The sequence below is a fragment of the Boleophthalmus pectinirostris genome, unplaced genomic scaffold (assembly GCF_026225935.1).
Source record: "Boleophthalmus pectinirostris isolate CB_2022bp ecotype Guang Dong unplaced genomic scaffold, ASM2622593v1 HiC_scaffold_6, whole genome shotgun sequence".
Lineage (NCBI taxonomy): Eukaryota > Metazoa > Chordata > Actinopteri > Gobiiformes > Gobiidae > Boleophthalmus > Boleophthalmus pectinirostris.
In genome coordinates, this window is record NW_026571447.1 from 10,610,550 (window position 1) to 10,633,972 (window position 23,423).

Here is a 23,423-nt window from a genome sequence, read left to right on the forward strand (position 1 = left end):
ATAAAAACCCCTTCAGGGATGTTTTTGATGTTGGAACATTAGAACTTGGTAAACATTTTGCATAATACCCACTCTTTAAAGGTGCAATGTGTAACTTTACCGGTGGAGGGTCCGCCAACTGCTTGTTTCCATGGAGATATCTTTGTTTTGCATGGAATTTTCTACAGCATTTCCAAAAGCAAGCGAGGCCAAGTTACAAGTCAGACCTATGGAGAGGCGACTACTTTGACAATGAAAATGCATGTTTCTAAGGCATTTTTGGGCAATAAAATACCTGTAATTCATTTCATGTAAGATAGACAAGGTTAATGCTATACTGTGGAACATTCCAGGCAAAGCAACATCTCCATGGAGACCGTTAGGTTGAAGACCCTTGACCAGAAAAGTTACTCAATGCACCTTTAAATTTTATTTGTTTGAAATCAAATCCACATGTATGAGAATATAACAGGGCCAGGTTGGTCAATCTAATTATCTTTAATGACAGCTTTAATTACATGATTTTCACTTCTCAAAATAAATTTACAAATAAAATAAAAAAAATTGATTTAAATCTAAACTGGACATGAACACTTTATGGCCTCTGTAGTGCTTAAAGGGCCCATATTATTTTCTCATCTGTTACATTTCTGCATCAAAAAATACCTGGATTTGTGTTTTGTTTCATTCACACATGTTTAACAAAACATGCATATTTAGGCTGAGTTCTTCTCTCAGACAAAAAACACTCTGTTCCACCTTGTCGTGTCATGTAGTAATACAGGAAGTGCTCCATACACCTTCAGTAGAATCAATGGGATGATTTCAATCCTGGAATTTCCAGTCTCTACTGAAGTACAGGTGAAGGGTAGTTGAGTAGTTTGAGATTTAGAGATATAGACTAATAAAGTTCTAGTCAAACATGTGTGAATGAAACAAAGCACAACTTCAGGTACATTGAATAACTCTTAAAAATATAATAATAACCATAACATAACTGATACTGTGAGCAAATACAATGACCGGAAAAGTGGACATTTTAACTGGGATATCAAAATGAATAGAGTGTTACTTCAAAGCGGTTAATTTGGTCTTCAAATATTATATCCAAACAAAGGTTCTTTTTGACAGACCAGTGTGTTATTTACACTTACCTTGATATGTTTCCGATACATTCTGCATCCTTCTTTAGAATGGTCATGTGATGTTACAGTGACGTGTCTTACAGTTGATTTACTCAGATTTTGATTTACCGTAATTTTCAGACTAGTTGGACTTTTTTTCATGGTTTTGGGTGGTCTTGCAACTTATACTCCAATGCGACTCATATTTTAAAATTTTCACACTGACAGCCGTGAAAGGGCACTCTAGGCTTGTGTGTCAGTATCTGACTCTATTACTCCTGTACCACTGTCACTTGGCTCTACTGCGCATGTCTCCTGCAGAAAGAGCCACTGCCGTGTCTGTATCATGTCAGTCGATCACACCATTACCTTTGAACCATTGAAAATTTTTAATTTAAAAAACTTATAAAGACACTGAGAAAACTGAACAAAAATGCCCCCAAAAAGAAAATCATATTTTGCAAATTACAAGCTGCAAGTAGTGAAATATGCAGCTGAACACAGTAATCGAGCAGCAGAAAGAGTTTGGAGTGAGCGAGAAACTTGTGACAACCGGAGGGTGCTCCTTACAATGTTCCTGAAGTCACTGAATGGATCAACAAAGCCTGGACTTCAGTAACAACCAAAACCATCCTGTTGGGATTCAGAAAGGCTGGAATAATTCTAACTGGAACTGATGCTGAGTCTGACGACAGTGACACAGAAGAGGAAGCGGTGCTCTGTTTATCTCCAGAGGTCGCAGAGTTGCTCAGAGATGACACAGAGGATGAAGAATTCAATGGATTTAGTGATTTGGAGTGAGATGGAGAGTTTGGTAAACTTGTTAGGTTCTGTTGTTTATGTTATAGTTTATCTGAATAACTGTTCATATGTGACATTAACAGTCTGTTGTTCTCTGTTCTATTGTTATTACTAGGACTTGCCTTTCAAGATGAAATGTCGGTTCCTGGTTTCTGCTTCATTACGCATTTTTTGGCTGGTGTAACTTATACTCCACAGCGACTTATAGTCCGGGATGGAGGATGATAAATACAAACTGTGGATTAAGGAGGTTATTGAGATCCAGAAATGAGAAATCTGTGTAAATCAGCTGTAAGACACGTCACCATAACATCACATGACCCTTCTGAAGAAAGCATGCCATACTCTAGCCTGTCAAAAAGAACTGAACTAATTTTTGCAAGCCTAAGTAGTCTAGAGTAGGCTTAAATATATATACAGAAAACTTTCTTTCAACCAAGTAATAATGCATTTTGTTTTTGTTTACAATATTATGCATTGTTTTCCAAAATCTTGTCACTGAGCTGCCCGTTAACATCATTGACCTCTTTAATTACAATAGAAGACCTGTCTGATCTGATATGTCCATTCCCTTCCAGTCTTCCATTGCTCATGTGTAGAGGAGTATCTTCTCTCATCTTATCCACGTCTTGTGCACTACTGTGACAGACTGGGCCCACCTCCTCTAAATTCTGTGGGCAGAGAACGGAAAAGTAGTTGTACGTAGTTGGAAATTGTACTTCAGAATAACATGAATTACTGCAGTGGTCCAGAAAATCACTCAAATAAAAGTAAAAATGATTTGGGGTTTGCCTGTCACAATAAGTACTATATTGACTTAACGCTGAATATATGGTCACTGGATCGATATACTTTGGGGCTCTATATTTATCAGGTGTACTTTTTTTTTGTAAAAATGGGGAGATTTGGGGTAATTTTTTGTTGTAATGCAATAACATTTGAGTTGTAAATGTTGATTAAATGACTTCTGTGGCTAAATATTGGTTCATTCTACTGTTTACATGTTGAAGCTCAGGCTTTTTTAAGGATACTGTTTGTTTAAAAATGGTTTACTTGGATTATCCTGCATTATTATTATTGTGGCATTGGCATAACATAGTTTCAGTTGTTTTGCTGTGCTTTTGTATGTATTTATATTATCTTTGTACAACAGCTGTGGTAGTAAATGTGCTTTATGAATCAACTTGACCTGACCAATTGTCTGAATGTGTCATCTGTTTTATAATTTGATGTTAATGTTAATGTAATATGTAGGGAAATACAAATTAAAAGTAGTGCTCAGAATCGGTTATTTAAAAAAAAAAAGACCACAAAAACGAATCATTTGTGAAAGAGCGGTGCAAAAAACACAAACATTCAAATCATTTCATATTGTCAACGTAAAGTTTTTGTCACTTGTAGACTTACTCACAGTGACTAAAACTTTTACTCATGCAAGAGTACTGTTACTTCAAACTAAATAATAAAGGTAAAAGGTAAAAGTATGCAGTCCTAAACTACTCCAATAAGTACAATTTATTTGAATACATGTAACTGAGTATTACCTCTGATTGTGGGTCTGTCACAGTTCCATTCATATGGTTCAGAAGCACTTTGCTACAGTTGACCTGGAAACAATGCCGGTAGTTTAGCTTAAAGATGCACTGTGTAACTTTTCTGGAGGGGGTCCACAACCTCTTTGACTCCATGGAAATGTTAATGCTTTGGTTTAAATTGCTTGCATTTCTTCAGCTACAGGTGTTATTTATTGCTCAAAAATATTAATTCTTACTGTGGGGTCACATCAGTTCACCCAGTGAGTTATAGGTAAATCATAGCCAGAAAAGCCAAAATTTCAAATTTTAGCTTGACCGGACCAACGCTTTCCAAGATATCACAATTTGATTTTATTCACTTTTTTGTGTGGTCGCCGAATTTCAAATTGCATTTACTCAACAACTACAGGTCCAATATCAAAAACCAAGGTATCTCTGGAAAGGGGAAATCATAAGGAATCCAAATCTTTATTTTTGCATTTGATTACTTTTGAGATTAATTACCTTTTGACCTATATTTTGATCTTGAAATTGACAATAAGTGACACGCCTGACCTCAATGACACCAACAGAAAAAATGTAGCCCTGTACGTCTATTTATTATATATTTATTTATTTGAGACAGGGACAATGCACAATTTTTACATGATGATTGAATGATTATATTTAACTGACCTTAACTATCTGTTTTTGGAGACCTATGTAGCATGTTTTGGGTTGATGGGGGAAACCGGAGCACCCGGAGGAAACCCATCCAGACACAGGGAGAAACATGCAAACTCCACACAGAAAGGCCCAGATGACCCGAGGACCGAACCCGGAACCTTCTTGCTCTGAGGCATGAGTGCTAGCCACTCAGCCACCATACCGTCTACTACAACATATAAAAAAGACATGCCAAATGTTCCTTGTGATGTCCCCTTTCCAGAGATATCTTGGTTTTTGATATCGGACTAGTAGTTGCTGAGTAAAAGCAATTTGAAATTTGGCCACCGCACAAAAAAGTGAAAAAATTACATCGCGATATCTTAGCAACCGTTTCTCCGATCATGTTAAAATTGAGATTTTGGCTTTCTTGGCTATGACTTACCCATACACCAATTTTCTTTGCAACTGAACAATGTGAGGGTTCAAATTGCAACTTTTGGGACTTAAGGTGGAATGACCCTGTGAGTGGGATCACCTCTCCACTTTTGGGCATTGCCCTGAATCTTACAGCTAACATAAGGAGGGTTCAAATAGAGCCCATGAGAGCTAAATTACTTAAACATACATGGATGACATCTAAAAAAAATTTGAGGTATTTGGATTTGGGCATTTGAATAAATGTATGCTGGACAAGTTAAATGCAATACTGTGGAACATTCCAGGCAAAGCAATGACATATCTATGGTGGCAGGCCCCCCCCCATTAGTAATTTAAAAACAGAATCAAAGTTAAAACAATGTATAGCTTATAATATGATAACTGGTATGAGACTCTAGATCCCACTATGATGAATTCTGTTAATGACCTTGTGAGGAAGCTGACCCGACGTGGTTAAAGTAGGAGGCAGACGGAGTTAATGCAAAGGAAAGTACAAATAAACAGAAAATAAGTGACTCAAAAAGCACCAAACAATCTGCACAGAAGTCTCTCCCTTAAGTGCCAACACCTGCTTTGCTTTATACCACCCAGCAGGACGTACCTCACTTTCCAGGTCACTTTCAAAGCAAAGCGATAATTTCTTTTCCTGGGCCTAAGTCCCGTTTCAAAATCAAAATTTTTTGACATAAACTAATGTGAGTTTAAAATGGGACAAAGGCCTATTTTGTCACAGACCTAAAGAACATAATAACTCACAACTCACCTCATTTCCAGTAACAGTGTCTGATGATTCTTGTACTTTCTTGTAAGGCAAATGACTGTTTTTACTTTTCCTAAAACAAAAAGATGCACATAATATTAAAGGGATTGTATTATACTATTCTCTGATTTATGTTATAATGTTGTTTCCTCATCACAAACATATTTGGAGTTTTGTTTCGTTCACACAATTTAGGCTCTTCTCTCAAACAGAAAACACTCTGTTCCACCTTGTGATGTCATGTGGTGCTCCACTGTGTTTTTATATGCCATATATCTTCAGTAGAATCATCATCAACCCTGGGAATTGCCAATCTCGATTTACCTAAAGATAAAAGGAGCTGCTTCATGACATCACAAGGTGGAACAGAGCATTTTGAGCTTTGGAGATGTAAACAGACTAATAATAAAGGGTTACTCAAACATGTGAATATATAAAACAACTCCAAGCATGATTTTGATGAGGTAACAACATTCTAGCATGGCTTAAAGCTTATTTGAATAAATTTTGTGTAATGTAGGAACTTTAAACATCATGGAACATTCTGATTTAATATTATTATTTTACAGAATAGTCCTCTTAACCTGCAAAAGAAGAGCAGAAGTGGAAGACAGAGCACAAACATCCCCAGTGCTCCAGCTGCAGAACCAATAAGAAGAGACAAGGTATGGAGGCCTGGGGAGACCAAAAAGCACAACACATCAAATAAATGCAATCTGAAATTAGTCAATCTAATTTAAAATCTAATGTGGAATGTAACAATAACTCAAATATTGTGATATCTTATCGTCAAAAGTCTCACAAGAATATCCTGGGTGGTCACAAATTCCTTTCCTTAAATGTATGGTTTTATAGTAGCAACAGCTTATTAACATAGGGAACTACATATCCCATGATTCATTTCAGTGCAGACAACATGAAGAGATATGTTTTTGACTTGAATTCTTGGGATTATGACAGTAATAATTCACACCAAAATCTTGTCAAGGTATTTTAAAAGCAAAAAAGTGTCCCATCTACAATTATATTAGCTTCTTTAAAATAAATATTGTACCGTGAGATTTGGATATCATTACATCCCTTAATATGTCATTTAGTTTTTCTCATTTTAGACCTGGTTTAGTCCTAATCTAGAGCAGATATAGTCCAGTGCTACTTGAAAAATTAAATAATAATTTAGGTGATAAACAAATATATTTCCACATAGCCAATGAGAGAATGTAATGAATGCAGTTAAACCGAACATAGGGTATATGCAGTGTTGGGGAGTAACGGATTACATGGACCGCCGTTACGTAATCAGAGTACAAATTATGAGTAACTGTATTCCGTTACAGTTACTGTTTCAATGAGTGGTAATTGGATTACAGTTACTTTGCTGAAATAAGTGGATTACAAGGCGGTATTTTCCTGTTTTCACATTTTGTGCTACATCCATTAATTTATTTTTTTTATTTTGGTAATTTCACTCATTGCCGGAAATCCAAACAGAACGCGCGCAATAAGCGCGATGTAAACGTCATATTAAAGTTGGCGTGTCAGTCACACAGTGGAAGCAGCAGTGCATTTAAAAACGCATTTGTGTCTTGGAAATTCTTCTCCCGATGTGAGATATATATATAAAAAAACTAATATAAAATCGCCTACAACTTAAATGTGAAACTGGAGCTACTGGCACTGGTGAAAACAACCTGCATAGACTCATAATATTGCACTACTGTCCTATAGTGACCTGCCACATGAAGGGACGCGCACACAAACACACACAAACACACACCAACACACACACACACACACACACACACCTTCATCATCGTCATTAACCTGAGAACCCGCGGACCACGTCTCCTTCCGTAGTTACAGCGCGGACACCGCCGTCTCGTGCGCCGCGTGTGGACCGTGTTTTCTCGCGTAAACCGCGCTTTCTCCTGTGTGCCTCTAAACCAGAACTAATCCAGGACTAAACCAGGACTAACCCAGGACTAAACCAGGACTAAAGCAGGACTGAACCAGGTTTAACTAGGACTAAACCACGATAAACCAGAACTAAAGACCTGGTCTAGACCTGGTCTAAACCAGGTCTAAAATTAGGAGTAAACCAGGTCTAAAAATCAGGACTAAACCAGGACTAAACCAGGTCTAAAAATCAGGACTAAACCAGGACTAAACAACATGACACCTAACAGTAGGTTGACATAATTTAAGGTGATCTCATATAAAAAATAACTTCTCTATCAATAATATTTTTTAATATGGTGAAGGAAAGACTGATCTTGTTACTGTCTTTTAACAGACAAAACCTCTTATATTAAGATATCATGGTCTTTGTTTCTCTACAGTAAACAGTTGCTTATTCATGGAGACTTGGGCTCAGACAATTTGAAGAGAACAAACAAGAATTTCAGGATGTAGTTGCTACATTCATGTCGTTTAAAAAAACATGACAATATCAAGTAATCCAAAGTAATCAGATTACGTTACTCACTTTAAGTGATTTAATGGATTACGTTACAAACTATATTTTGGGGTGTGTAATCTGTAATCTGTAGGGGATTACATTTTAAAAGTAACCTTCCCAACACTGGGTATATGATCGGAATCCGTGTATCATTCGTTCATTCGTTTTTCAATTAAAACCAAAAATAAGAAAACGAAAAAACATCAGTTTTCTCGTTTATTTGTCTCAAAATGAAAAAACGGATAACGATTCGTTTTTTCAGTTTTCGATTTTGTGTTTAAATGAAGAATGGAAAAAACGGATAACGGCCGTTTCCCGTTTACGTACTTCCGTGACTGCGATGCCGAACTTTTGCACCGCGTACGGACTGAATCAGGACGGATCCAGTCCGAGACCAGACCGAGACCAGAGCGGGACTGAGACTGGGACCAGACCGGGACCAGAGCGGGACCAGGGCGGACTCCGAGCTTTGACTCCGAGCCTTCCACAGGGTCCGAGCCTCAGCTTCGAGCTCCGGCCCTGCCGTGGGCTCTGAGCCTCCGGTCTGGTCCCGGTCTGGTCCTGGTCTTGTCTCGGTCTCGGTCTCAGGCCCGCTCTGGTCCCGGTCTGGTCCTAGTCTCAGTAGCGCTTTGGTCCCGGTCTGGTCCCGGACCTGGTCCATTTGAACCAAAAGCTCTTAGTTCGATTCATTTTCATTGGTGTGAAAGCGTCAGTCAGAGGCTTTGCACCACCTCGGAACCAGCCGCGGTTCTTGAGCGCGGAGGACCAGAGCAGCTCTGTCCCGGTCTCAGTCCCGTCTGGTCTCGGTCTGGTCTCGGTCTGGTCTCGGACCTGGATCAGTCCTGATTCAGTCCGTACGCGGTACAAAAGTTCGGCATCGCAGTCACGTAAACGGGAAACGGCCGTTATCCGTTTTTTCCATTCATCATTTAAACACAACATCGAAAACTGAAAAAACGAATCGTTATCCGTTTTTTCATTTTGGTTTTGGAGACAAATAGCGAAGAAAACTGTTGTTTTTTCGTTTTCTTATTTTTGGTTTTATATTGAAAAACGATGAACGAATGATACACGGATCGGCAATGGTTTAAAGCAGAACTAAGTGATTTTCAGCGAAAGAGCTCCCCCTACAGCTCTCTTATGAGAATACAGTCTCAGGGAACAGACTCCACTTTTTTTTTCTGATTTAATTGAAATAAGTCAGTATAATCGTGCACAAAAACACAATGCTGCAAAATAACAAAAAAAAAGCCATGGTTTCCAAAGTGTATTATCTTCAAATCAAGTCTGCAATTTTTGCGTGGGTGGATTTCTTCCCAGAGACAGCAGAGAGACAACAGATGCTTCAAACACCCTGAAAACACATATTTAACCATCACAGGGATTTACAAAGACGTAGGTAAACATGTTACTTATTCTGCTTTAGTCTTTCTTTTCTTCCATCCTTTTTGCCAATTACTGTCTGCAGATGTTTTGGTTTCAAACATTATCACAGACAAAATGTATACCTCATAAAATGTCCGTGTGTGTAATCCTACCTAGTTGTACATGACTCAAGGACACGTTGAAGACCAGACTGTCTGACCCGAGCTGGTTCCCACTGTTGCAGACCAGAGAGGGCATGTCCTGGTCCAGAGCATGCAGGGTGATGGTGCTCCTCACACGGACAGTGCTCAGGGGCCCCTGGGTGATGGGGGTGAGGGCCGAGTTGTTCACCCTCTCCCCGGACACCTCCCACTGCAGCCAGGGCCCCGGGTTCCCCTGACTGTCACACGTACAGTGGATTTGGAGCAGGGTTTTCACGCAGTGAGAGGAGGGCAGGATCTGTGGGGCAACTGGAGCAGAAAGGCAAAGAATTTGAATTGTTTTAATCATTATTTTAAAGGTGCAATGTGTAAATTTCCTGGTGGTGGGTCCGCAAGTTGCTTGTTTCCATGAAGATATCTTTGTTTTAATAATAATAACAATAATAATAATAATAAGTTTAGCGTTAAGTTTAGTTCTGAACGATTCCAGAGAGGTGGCTTCTCGCATCTTAGAGGGTAGTGAATTCCACAGAGTTAGGGTGTAAATTATAAAAGCAGCATCCCAAATGTCCCAGAGTATTTTAAAAGACATGCAACATCCACTAAACTCAGAGTTTCAGCTGCTTCCCTCTGGTCAGAGGCTTTTAATCCCAAAATCTAGAACGAATCAGTTTAGAGCTTCGTTCCAGCTGCTCTCATTATGAATAAATTGTAATCTATTTATCTATCAATTTTAGTATGTTTGTCTTAGAAAAATCGTGTGTTTTTATATATTTAATATTGTGATTTTAGCCAAGCTTGATGGATGAATTTAACTAATTGTTTATGAAAAAAGCCATTCTGCACTGGAGCAATGTAACATTTTATTTTGTAATTGTGTTTTTTATACGTGTTTATTGTCCATAATGTGAATGAATGAAATGTGAAATGCGGGACATGCCTCTTAAATCTGCAAAATAAATTTACCTACAGGTACGAATAAAGTAACCTAACCTAACTAACAATTTTTTTCTTTCCTCTATTCGTGCACGTTTCTTGACGAGGAGCGGTATTGTAGCATATTGGTGATATATGTGGAGGCAAGGCCATGAACAGCTTTATAAGTGATTAAAAGAGTTTTAAAATGTACTCTAAAAACAACTGGAAGCCAGTGTTAGGAGGCTAAAACTGGTGTGATGTGACTCTTTTGCTGGTGTGCATTCGAAGACGTGCTGCTGAGTCTGTTGGTGGCATTCCTTGGAAGTATTGTTAAAACAACATTGCAGTGGTCTAATCTGATGGTAATAAAAGCATGGCTGAGTTTCTCAGCGTCATTTTGGCTTATAAATGAGCGGACTTCAGCAATGTTTCAAATGATAAAAGCTGCCTTGGTGACTTGTCTTATGTGAGGATTAAAGTCGAAGCAGAGGAAAGTTTTGCCTGGAATTTTCTACAGCACGGCATTAAACATATCCAAATAAGCAAACAAGTGACGCTTCAGCACCAAGTTATAAGTCAGATCTGTGGTGAGGCGATTACTGTGACAATGAGAATGTATATTTTTAAGTAATTTTATGTGATAAAATACCTGTAATTCACTTCATGTAAAGACAAGTTTAATGCTATACTGTGGAATAAAAGCAGTAAAATCTCCATGGAGACAATGCACTGTTAATGTACATTTTGGTTTAAACTTAAGTCCCATCAGAGGTAGCAAGAGTGGCTGAAAGCCTTGGCCCACATGGAGAACAGATGAGCTGGAACTGTGGAGAGAGTGGGAGGGAGTGTATGGTTGGAGCAGATCTTACAGTTAAGATGTTACGAGCTTGTGGAGGGTTTTGAATGTGAGTAAGAGTATTTGGAAGGTAAATAATGCTTTTGCTATACCCACATGTGACATTGATGCGTACAGTCTGGGAGAACTCCACCCCATGGACGTTGAGAGCCCCACAGTAGTACTGGTCCTGGGACAGCTTGGTCACGTTGAGCCTGTACTCTGCTCCATGTCCCACTAAAGCCCTGAGGCGCCCAGTCACTCTGTACCAGCTGAAGTCCACCGTGGAGGGGTTAGCATCCGTGGAACAGGAGAGTGTCACCGGGCTGCCATCCTCCACCGGACCAGAGGGGGAGCTAGACACCACAGTCCTCCGAGGGGGGTCTGGAATATAGAACAATGAACAATTTAACTGTCAAATGCTTTTCTTCATGACTATGTTATTACTTTGTTTGGAATATTTCACAGTATGGCATTAAACCTTTCTATCTTCATGGAGACCAAACCAAACCAAGTTACAGGTCAGATCTGTGGAGAGGTGACCCCGCTTACAGTCAGAATGGCTGTTTTTCTTGGTATTTTTGAGCAATAAGACCACTTGTATCTGAAGAAATGTAAGACAGATCTGTTTAATGTCATACTGTGGAACATTCTAAGCAGAGCAATGACATATCCATAGAAACAAGAAGGTGACGGACCGCCAACCGAAAAGTTACACAGTGGCAAAGAAAGTGAACCTACGTCAACAGTAACTAAAACATCACCAATTTAACTCTACCATCATTCTCAGTATATGGACAAGCCTGGTGTAATAATCTCAGACTCTAATAATATTAATCACCAAAACACCAAATTATAACAAACAACTTGGCCATCATTTGTAAAGCTTTTGTAATTAAGAATAAATCATTTGGAAATGTCTACCTTGTATCTGAGGACACAATCATGTCAACAGTAATTAAAATTAAAACCTTAAATTTCATCATCATCTTCTTCATGCCGGACTCATGATCCAAAAAAATACAAAACAATAAACATTTATGTTTTTAAAAGACAACCACACCAGTGTCTTCACATATTGGACTGATATCTTATTGCACTGAATCTCATATTTGTGAGTGACATTATTATTTCATTGTGAGATTTGTTCAGTCAACAGATAAAACTGTCCATTAAAATTCTTAGTGTGGCTTGCAGAGTGTTCACTTGTGCAGTAACAAACATCTCCGTTGCACTTGTCCATCGTGGCCTCCTCAAAAGTACAGCAAAGTGTCCCTGTAGACCACCTGCAGTCTTTACAAACTGGCTTTTTTATAATTAACCCAGAGGTGAGCTGTGTACAGCAGTGTACAATATGATTTAAACAATAACAACTTTAGATCCTTTGTACAAGAACCAAACTTACGCATAAGAGTATTTGCCTGAGCATAGAGCGTCCTATATTGTCTATACATACCATCATCATCTGCCATGTCCGCAGTGATGATATGCCCGAGATATTTAATTTCTTTTGTAACAAACAACACAACATTTGACAGACAAAAGTCAGGAAATCTCATGTGCTTTTCTTCTTTGGTGTTGTGTATTGTGTTGTATAAAAAAGAGGGTTTAAATTCTAACTTTGGTATTGAAAGTGAAAATTGAATATTTAGCATTTTTCTTGGTATCAAAAACATGTCAGATTTGTTTGTATTTTGTATGTAACAAAACCATTATAGTAAATACAAGAAAAGTTTTATTTTGTTTGTGTTTTTTTAATCAATACAGCATCTATTGTCGCAGAGCTTTGCAGACGGAAGGCAGCCAACTGAAGTGAATGACGGAAAAGAGCCAAGATTTCACAACACTTCCATTTTCAGCCTGAAGTTCCAGTCTCTCTCTCTCTTTGGGTCCAAGTGACATCTCAGTGTTTATTCTTACACAGAAACAACATGTGTATTATGTAGAACAAAGGTCTTCTACAAAGGTCCACTGCCCACAATGCACCACTGTCCATGTGCAGACAGTTCACATCATGTCTGCAGCCCGTTCTAGAGCGCATATAAGCGTGATGTTTAGGTCATTTTTAGCTATAACTCGAGGAAGATGATGAAAATTGATGAACACATATCGATACCATATGTTGGTGCTCAAAAGGAGTAGATAGAAGTTTAGAAAATGCATTAGGTCTTACCCCTCATTCACCTTTACATTAGCAAGTAGTTACACGCTTTCAACTTATAATCACCACCATTCAAAAGTTTTAGAACCCTAATTTTTCCAGTTATTTATTGCAGTTTAAGTCTTGCAGGTCCAATGAAGAGTTTGACATGGTACAAAGGTAAGAACTGAATATGCAGAATTTAAAAAAAAAAGGATAAAATATTCAAAATACAAGTCCAATATCTGCCAAAACTACCTCAGGAAAAAAGAACAAGACAGTGAACTTGAAAACATGGAGTGTCCAGCACAGTCTCCAGGTTTAGACCCCATCGAGCAGGTTTTGGGATGAACTGGACAGAAGAGTGAAATCCAAGCAACCTTCAAGTGCCACACATTTATAGAAACTTCTGCAACAGACTTGGGAAGAACTTTCTGAAGAATATTTTTATTGCAAAACGAATGCTACGAGTGTGTTCAGCTCTTATATCTGCCAAAGGTGGACACTTTGAGTTTAGAAGTTTAGAATATATTTTGGTGAATAAATTAATTCCATGATTTGTTTTTTCAACTCAAATCGCTTATTTATTCTATGCTTTTTTAGTGCAATGACTTCTAAAACTAAAAACGGTACAGTACATTACATATATTAGTTTGAGCGGTCCATCAATCCCTCTGTCAGTAAAAGAATTTGGTTTGGTCGTACAATTAAGGCGTTGGAGAAATAATTTTTGACTACTTTTTGTTTTAATCGCAATTATTAAAAGCACATTGTGTGACTTATCTGATGGAGGGCCCGTCAAATGCTTTTCTTCAGGGAGATGTTATTGCTTTGCCTGGAATGTTTCACAGTATGGCCTTAAACCTTTCTATCTTCATGGAAACCAAACCAGACCAAGTTAGAGGTCAGATCTGTGGAGAGGCGACCCCACTCACATGCGGAATGTCTGTTTTTCTAGGTATTTTTGAGCAGTAAAACCATCTATAATTGAGTAAATGTAAGGTAGAGCTGTTTAAAGTCATACTGTGGAACATTTCAGGCAGAGCAATGGCATCTCCAAAGAAACAAGCTGATGCAGGATCCACAACCAAAAAGTTACATAATGCACCTTTAAGTCTTTATTGTTTGTGTGGAGGAAATACATTTTGATTACAATAGGAAAAAAAATTAAATGACTCAAAAATTGTGACTGATCAGTACAATTACAGAAAAAAAAAAGTTACATTGTTAGTGGTACCTTGTTTTACTTACACTGAATGTCCAGCAGAACCGTGTGCGACCGCTCCTGTCCCAGCTGGTTCCTGGCCTCACAGTGGTAGGACCCACTGTGGCTGTGATCGGCTGTTTCCAGGACCAGGACGGCCCCCCTCACCTCGGTCTGCTCCTGCCCCTCTCTGTACCAGGTGAAGGCGAGCACCGGAGGGTTGGAACGGGTCACACAGAGCAGAGACACTGAAGTGCCCTCCACCAATGCTCCAGGAGGGTCAATCGTTACAGAGGTGTTCTTAGGAGGAACTGGGAATGAAGAGGACGAATGGTTAGTTTGGTTTATTTGAAGGGATCATCTGTGGTGGTCTGTAAAGCAATGAAAACAAAAAATAAAAAGATCTATTGCCGTGTATAGGTCCCTTATACTTACAGTGCACATCCAGCTGAGTGATGGAGGAGTTCTGGTGGCCGTGTTTGTTGCGGACATGGCAGAAGAACTGTCTTTGAGTCTCCGAGGCAGTGGTGGAGTAGTTCTGTGTGGAGCCCACCGCTGTGACCTGATCTCCATCCAGCGCGTACCAGGAGAACAAGTCCACGGGCGGGTTAGCCTCAGACACACAGCTCAGAGTGACAGGGCTGCCCTCCCTCACAGGACCAGGACTGAGCACTGACGTGTTCTTAGGAGGGTCTAGATAGGATGACAAAAAAGATAGTATCTGTTACCGCTGAGACAAGCAGAGGACACCACCAGGTCCCATTACAAGTCAGATCTGTGAAGAGGTGATAGCTCACAGTAAGTATTCATACACTCAGCATCTTCACCCTTCACTAAGACACTTAAATACACTGCACTTTTGATAGCACATAGCACTTTAAACATACTGTATTTTTCGGACTATACGTCGCTCCGGTGTATAAGTCACACCAGCCAAAAAATGCGTAATGAAGAAGACAAAAACATATATAAGTTGCACTGGACTATAAGTCGCATATTTCGAGGGACAGGATGGTTTCGGTTGTCAATGAAGTCCAGGTTTTGTCGATCCATCCAGTGACTTCCAGGAAAGTTGCATGGTGCACCCTACCGTTTCCCATGAAGCTGTGTTCTCCCTCCCCGCTTTCTGCCAGTCCTCACAAGTTTCTCGCTCACTCCAAACGTTTTTACTGCTGCTCGATTACCTTTTTCGGCTGAATATTTCACTACTTGCAGCAGGACAGTGGCAGGAGACATGCGCAGTAGAGCGCCAAGTGACAGTGGTACAGTTGCAGCTGTCAGTCTGAAAATTTTAATATACAAGTCGCACCGGAGTATAAGTTGCAGGACCACCCAAACCATGAAAAAAGGGTGACATAGAGTCCGAAAAATACAATATTTGCACATATTACAAAACAAACTGCACACAATTGGTTTATTGTCTTTCCTTTTACCACTTTTAATCCTGAGGCACTTAACCAATTACCTTTTAAACTGAGTTAGTGCAATATTATATATATATATTATATATATATATATATATATATATATATATATATATATATATATACACACATATACATACATATATATATATGTGTGTGTGTGTGTGTGTATGTATATATATATATACATATGGTGTAATATATCTGTTTTGAAATGTTATAAGTGTTGATGTGTTTGGTAGTATATTTTATAGTGTTTTAGAGAAAGCTGTGGTTTGCTTTTTACTTGCCTCCTTTTTCTTCTGTCCAGGTCTCAAAAGAGTCCCCTGGAATCAAGCTCCCTCTTTTAAGGTTCTGGGCTGGACCAAGTGTATTATAATGTACAGAGGTAGTAGGTTTGGTGTTTTATAGGTTTCTGGGTTTTAAAGTTTCAGTGGTGTATGGTTTTAGGTTTTTTATATACTGTATATAGTTGGCGTTTTGGTAGTTATTTAGTTTGGGGTTTATTTCATGGAGGGTGAGGTCAATATTTTAGGCTAATGTTAATTTTACCATCCCTGTTTTTTGAAAACAACTTTTTTTTCTCTCTCTCTCTAGTTTGGGGTATGCAAAAATAACAAAATATCAATATAGATCATAGCGTTTTCATTGATAATGCAGTATCAGTATCAGGTGTACTGATATGTTGCCAAGAGGGTTTTTTTTGTGTGTGTATATTTTATAAAATTCTTTGTGACTACCCTACAATTTTGTTAGTTGTTTAGAGGAAGGAAACTCGTTTATGCATTTTTTTATTTATTTTTTTTTACATTCACTGTTTGATGGTTAAAATGAGAGTATGTTGTGTTAAATTTGCACAGGTGGTGGTTTAACAGAGACTTAGTATCGCAGCCAGGTTTTAGTAGTATGTTGTGAGTCTTTAGAGTGTCTTTTTAAACTGCATATTCTTCTAGTTTAGTAACATGCACTAAACAAAATACACTTTGTTAATCTTCAATAATAGGGTTGATCATAAAGTAAGGGGCCGAAGCCTTTTATTTGCTATTGAACTGTATCAAATTGATTTTACATACTATATAGCTCTACTTGTGGTTAAGGTAAATTTTTGTTTTTGAGGCATGCTTCAACGCCACTGGAGCATCCAGGCAGTGTCCAGAATTGAAGGACCCATCTCAGATCTTCAGATGTAAGTTGACTGTTATGAGGAGCTAGCTGGACATTTGTGTATGTTTTGGCTGAATGGAACCCCAAAGAACCCAAAGGAAACCCATGATCCAGTCAGAATTATACCAACTTTACTACAACAGTTTCAGTCTACATAAAACATAATCATACTTACAGCGCACGTGCAGAGTCAGACTGTTCTCGTACAGCAGCTCAACGTTGACAGCGGGTTGACTGTAGAGGGCGCTGCAGGAAACCGTGAGCCCATTATGGAGATGAGAGGAAGAGAAGTTCAAAACAGATGACACAAATCCCCCCTCCATCACCTCCACCCCTTCTCCTATGGCTGGGCTCCACCCCACTACGGGAGCCTCAGAGGGACATGGGGCCACCGCTGTGCAGTTCAGAGTGACCATAGATCCCTCCAATACTTCCAGGCTGGATGGCGTTAGGGTAGGTCTGGGTAGGGCATCTGGGGTAATAAAAACTGATTTGGTAAAGGTTCATTCTGTAAAATTTCTGTAAGTCAATAGGCTCTATTCACGCTTATGTCAAGAACCAGGAAGACGGTTGGAAACATGCGATGACAACTTCCGGTGGGCTCTGTTCTAGGATTAATTAGAAAATTAAATTAGAAAATGGCAAATGTTAAATGACATTGTAGCATTCTGTTATGTTTGGCTAATCAACAACCATAACTCAGTTTTCATAATTTCGCCACAGACACAACTCTGAGCACACTGGGTACATGTGATTAGAAGAGATGAGGCGCCAAATTCAAGATGATTCCAAACAACACAATATGTATGCAGTCCTCATTTTAGAGCTGATGACATTTACTTAAGTGGGTTTTATCACAGTTGGTTGGCGAGCCCAGCTTTGGTAACTGCACCGGGAGATGTAATTACAGCTTTCCAAACGTCTTCCTGGTTTATGATGTAAGATTGAATAGCGTGAAACTATTAACTTTGACTGAATAAATACATATAAACACACGCTTTCCCCTCCATCATTGTAGGTATGTGTAGGGTGACCAGATGTCCCTATTTAACTGAGACAATCCAAGCTTTGAGCCCTGTGTCCCCTGTTCCAGCAGATTACAGATATACAAAACCAGTGATTTGTCCCAGTTTTATACAAGACGTGTCCCAGGTGTCCCAAATTTTGACTAATTTGATACTTGCCAGCAGTAAAAAAAAAATAATAATAATGCATCAGTTTTATATAGCACTTTTGTGGACACTCAAAGACACTTTACAGAGCATTATTCATTCACCCCATACCCAGTAAGCTACTATTGTAGCCACAGCTGCCCTAGGGCAGACTGATGGAAGCGAGGCAGCCAATCTGTGCCATCGGCCCCTCCAACCACCACTCCAACACTCACGCGCACACCACTTACATACTAGGCAATGTGGGTGAAATGTCTTGCCTAAGGACACAACAACAGTTCTTGCGACTGGCGCTCCACTGTGGCGCCTTATTTTCCCAGTGTCTCCCATCCAAGTACTAACCAGGCTCAGCCTTGCTTAGCTTCTGAGATCTGACAGGATCAGGCTTTGACAAGCCGGTATGGCCACATAAAAGAGGGGCATAAATTGTCATTCCTTTAGGTAAAATACAGAAAAGCTGCTTAAAAGTTTATCAAGATAAATGTAGTTAATATGATTAACTGAGATTCAGGAGCAGGACCACGCCTCAGCCGCCCTCTCCTCTCACCAGCGAACCACAACTCACCTCGACCACGCCTCTAATTTCCCAGAAGCCTATATGTAGCAGACTTTCCCATCATCCCTGTTTGTCTCGGCTAACTCGACCCCACCCTCCCATCCCCTATTTTGTCTTTCAGTCATAAGACCCCTACAAGGGGGGGTCCCATTCCGGCTGGGCCAGTTGTAGATTGAGATGGAGCCCCCACCCATAGTCTCAACCCAGCCATCTCTGCCCCGCTTCGTACATTATCAATAAACTTCTTCGCACTATGTCGTTGTTGGCGTGGTCCTAGCTAGTGAATGTGTCTATACTGATTCACATGTTAGTCATGAGTAAGCCATAAATGGGCTGAGTGCATAACAATTTTCTTTAATTACACAGTTTTGCAACTTTATTATTACTAACCACTCCAAACCGGGAGTATCCCAATTCTTGATTTTGAAAATCTGGTCACCCTCGGTATGTGCCATAACTTGTTCATCTCAGCCGTTGCAGCATAACTATTAACCACTTCAACCTTTGCATCTTTTCTTATCAATACAGGCTATAACAAATCTCTTTTGCATTAGCAGATCTAATTTAGCAGGTGTATTTTCATTACCTCTCACTTGTAGTTAGGCATGTCTCAAAAGCACAGTTTTGAGTGTGATATATTTCTTACATAAATATAGATGATAAACAATAATACTGAAACCAAATCATAAAGTAGAATTATCCCCCAAAAGTCTTCTAAATATACAATACTCTTAAATATTGTTGAGCTGCAATAAATAAACAGCAGAATACAACACTTAAAGGTGCACTATGGAACTTTTCTGGTGGAGGGTTCGCCACCTGCTTTGCCTAGAATGTTCCATGGTGTGACATTAAATATATCCATCTAGCATTTATTCATTACGGATGTTTCTACTGCTCAAAAACACAATAAATCTCTCTGTGAATAGGGCTGCCTCTCCATAGATCTGACTTGTATTGTAACTTATATAGTTGTCTCCCTTGAGATAGATACCGAAAATTCCGGACTATAAGCCGCTACTTTTTTCTCACACTTTGAACCCTGCAGCTAATAAAACAATGCACCTAATATATGGACAGATTCTTTGTTTGGCACATTGTCCATTCATAGATACGGTCTATGGTTTGGCAACACAGTGGATACACGCAACCTGACTGCAGAAAACACCGTTGTCTGTGCTACAGTAGCTAGAAGATATTGTCGGTGCACTCAAATACTTTATTGCTGTGTGATAAAATAAGTTATGATGCTAAATGAACATTAGTGAGGGGGATACGTTTTATGAGTAAATGATGAGAAAGAAACATCTCAAACTTCAGTAGCTGGACATCCACTCATATGTGATTGATAGAACTAGCCTGCTCCCGAGAGAGGCTGAAATCTGCTGAAATCCTTCAAGACACTGTCATGATACAGACAGGACAGAGGCTCTTTCTGCAGGAGACATGCGCGGGGAGAGACGGGGGTGATGCACCGAGGAAGTTTTGAACAGTGATTTTGCGCTTCATGCACACACCCTCTTCATGGAAAACATGAAGAAATGCAGATGATGCAGCTTTTAAGTTAACGCCGATTGATGTGGCTGTCGAAGAAGGAACCAGAGAGGCTGTATGTGAGCTCTGCATCAGTGAGTTGATGGTGAGACGTTGGCAACAGCAGCGTGACAAACTGACTCAATGCAAAAAGACGACAAAAGCTTTCAGAGGCGATAAAAGCAGATGGCCCTTGATAAAGTTCTTGAAGACATGGACACCTGCAGCTTATATTCAGGTGCGGCATATATATTTCAAATCTGTAAAAAAAAAATAATAATTTCATTGATGCGGCTTATATTCAGGTGCGCTCAATAGTCCGGAAAATACTGTAGTTTTAATCTCTACCATGAAACATTCTAAACAAAGCAATAACATCTCCATGGAGACAAGCAAGTGACGGACCCTCCACCAGAAAAGTTATACAGTGCAGTAATGTATTGTGTAACTTTTCTGGTGGATATAATAATAAGAATAATGCCTTGCACTTGTAATGGACTTTACTGGCAGGGGAATCAATCCTCTGATCTTCGAGTTCGAGGACCACTGCTCTAACCACTGAGCCACTTTCACACCATTATACAACAGATCCATCTGAAAATTTACCTTGAATCCGGATGAGCACACTCCCCGGGAAGTTGTACTTGAGCTGCTCACATTCTAGTCTGAAGTAGTAGTGATCGTAGTGCTGTGGGGGCAGACCGTAGAAGACCGTGGTGCAGTCTTTACTCTGCAGGTTGCCAGTTAGATTCCCCTGGACCACATTGGCGTCGGCACTGGCCCCGGAGTCATAGACCAGAGTACGGCTCCAGCTCCCTCTCCTCCACACGGCCCTACACGTTGGGTCCAGGTGGGGCTCATGCTCTGGGGGTGTGGTGAAGGAGCAGGGGAGGAGCACACAGGAGCCGCTCAGACCCACCACCTCTGCGGGCATGTCCACCGACCAGCCCTGACCCCTGCACACTGAGAAACATGTCACAGTGCACGTTAGAAAATATAGCACTAACTTAGAAGCACTTGTGGGGGTTGTTTTAAAGACTGCACTTGATGTGCAATATTTGAAATTATTTATTGTAGTTTTTTTTTTTTTTTTTTTTTTATGCTGCTGATAATCTGGATGTGCATACAATGTTTTTTTTCTGTGTTTTTTCTATTCAAATGACAAATAAATTCTGATTCTGAAATATTGCTAGTAAAAATGGTGTTACAAGTGAAGCGTTCATTACCAACTATTATATTTATTTTCATATGTTAATATTTTTTATTTTTTATATTAAAGGTCTTATATTACACTGAATTGACACTGAATTGTTATAATGCTGTGACCTCATCAAAAACATACCTGGAGTTGGAGTTTTGGCCATTTAAATAAAGGGACTTTAACTATATTTTTCCTTGTGTGATTTTTACTTTGGAGTGCCTGGAGTCCGTTGTGTTTTAAGTTTTTCCAAGAGCACCCTCTACCTGCTCCCACTGATTGGAATACCTGCAGCAAACAGCCACATTTTTGTTCTTTCTATACCTGGAGTTGTGTTTTGTTTCATTCACACGTTTGAGTTCTGAATTCTTTATCATTATTCTGTTTACAACTCCAAAGCTCAAAATGCTGTCATGTCATGTAGTGGTAGTTTTCATGTTAACAGCTCTTTTTACCTTTAGTTCAGCAGAGATTGGCAATTCCAGGGCTGTAATCATCCGAAATATTCTAATGAAGATGTATGGAGTTTAAAACACAGTGGAGCACTTTCTGTTTTACCACATGACATCACAAGTTAGAACAGCGTGCTTTCAGTTTGAGAAAAGAACTCAGCCTAAATATGCAGGGTTTGTATGTTAAAAATGTGTGAATGAAACAAAACACAACTCTAGGTATGTTTTTAAAGAGGAAACAACATAACAGATCAGAAAATAGTGTAATATGGTGCCCTTTAAATGATTAATATGCTTGCTTTTCTCTTCTTTCCTTCCACATTTTTGTCTAGGGGTACCTGGTTGCTTCTACATAAAAAAGATACATGATTTTTAGTAAATGCAAATGTTTTTTTCACTTTTCACATTATTGTTGGACAATAAGTTATAATCAAATGGTACTTCCAAGACAGTTACTCTTAGTAGTTTTCCAAAATATTTTTTTACTTTTTTTTGAGTCATTTCTTGGACCACTACTTTGAATTTGTATTACATAATCATATTATTGATGTAACTGTAGTATTATTTAAAGATGCACAGTTTAATTTTTCTGGTAGGGGGTCCGCCACTAATTTTCTAAGTTTCTATGGCGATATAACTGCTTTGTCTGGAAGGTCTCACAGTATGGCATTAAAGTCATTCAAGTTGCATATATTGGGATACAGGTGTTTTACTGGTGAAAAATACTAGGCAAAACATGCATTCTTACAGTGAGTGTGTTCACCTCTCCACAAATCTGAGCTGTAACATGGCCTGGAGGAACTGTGGACTTATCTACATGATAATAGATATGTTTAATGCCATACTGTGGGACAATCAAGACAAAGCAATAACATTTTAATGAAGACTAACAAGTGACGGACCCTCCACCAGGAAGTTACACAGTGCACCTTTAATTAAATTTCATGGCTACATTTTCTGATATGTTTGCGCAAATCTAAACTACATGGAGAGCAGTTTTTATGCAGAATAACAAATGACGGTACTTCAAAAACTGCAGCTTGAGCAATTTTGCGAACTGTGTCAAACAGAAATCTTGCAACCCTACTAAAAAAGTGTATGAATATACTCACCCAGCAGGAGGCACCACAGGAGTACAACATGAAGACTCCAGGCCATCACAGTGCTCACACAGAGGAGATCTAAAACAGATACAACTTCAAATCAACTAATACATGTAGATTCAAGACTGAATTTGGGGAAAATATCCAGCTGGTGATTTATGTTTTAATAATAAGATTCTGTTGAAAGTTCACATTTTAAACACATCCAGAAGAATAAACAAAAGGCTGATTTCAGAACATGTTTGTACAGATCTAAATATATACTATATATAGCCAGTGTTGGGAAGTAACTGAATATATGTACAGAAAATATGTATCATGTACCAGTTTCTTTCTCTTTTGGTGGCATTCAGAATACAGTTAAATATGTAGTTGCAATTTTGGCTTTAAACTCCATGATATTAGTGAAAAAAAAAAAGAAAACACAGCTCTTGAAGTTTGTGCATGTGTCATTT

General features: G+C 39.1%; 1 protein-coding gene across 1 annotated transcript; it reads right to left on the reverse strand.

Annotated features, from left to right (window-relative positions):
• Positions 1-1,820: 1,820 nt before the first annotated feature.
• LOC110168220 (myelin-associated glycoprotein-like) lies at positions 1,821-21,785 on the reverse strand. Its single transcript, XM_055163551.1, has 10 exons — positions 20,822-21,785; positions 17,130-17,426; positions 14,802-15,059; positions 14,414-14,677; positions 11,140-11,406; positions 9,282-9,578; positions 5,870-5,960; positions 5,289-5,358; positions 3,449-3,511; positions 1,821-2,575 (listed from the first exon to the last, which is right to left on the reverse strand). Exons 1-10 carry the CDS (start codon positions 21,147-21,149, stop codon positions 2,375-2,377), a joined length of 2,136 nt encoding a protein of 711 aa, XP_055019526.1. The 5' UTR covers positions 21,150-21,785; the 3' UTR covers positions 1,821-2,374.
• Between the last annotated feature and the right edge of the window lie 1,638 nt (positions 21,786-23,423).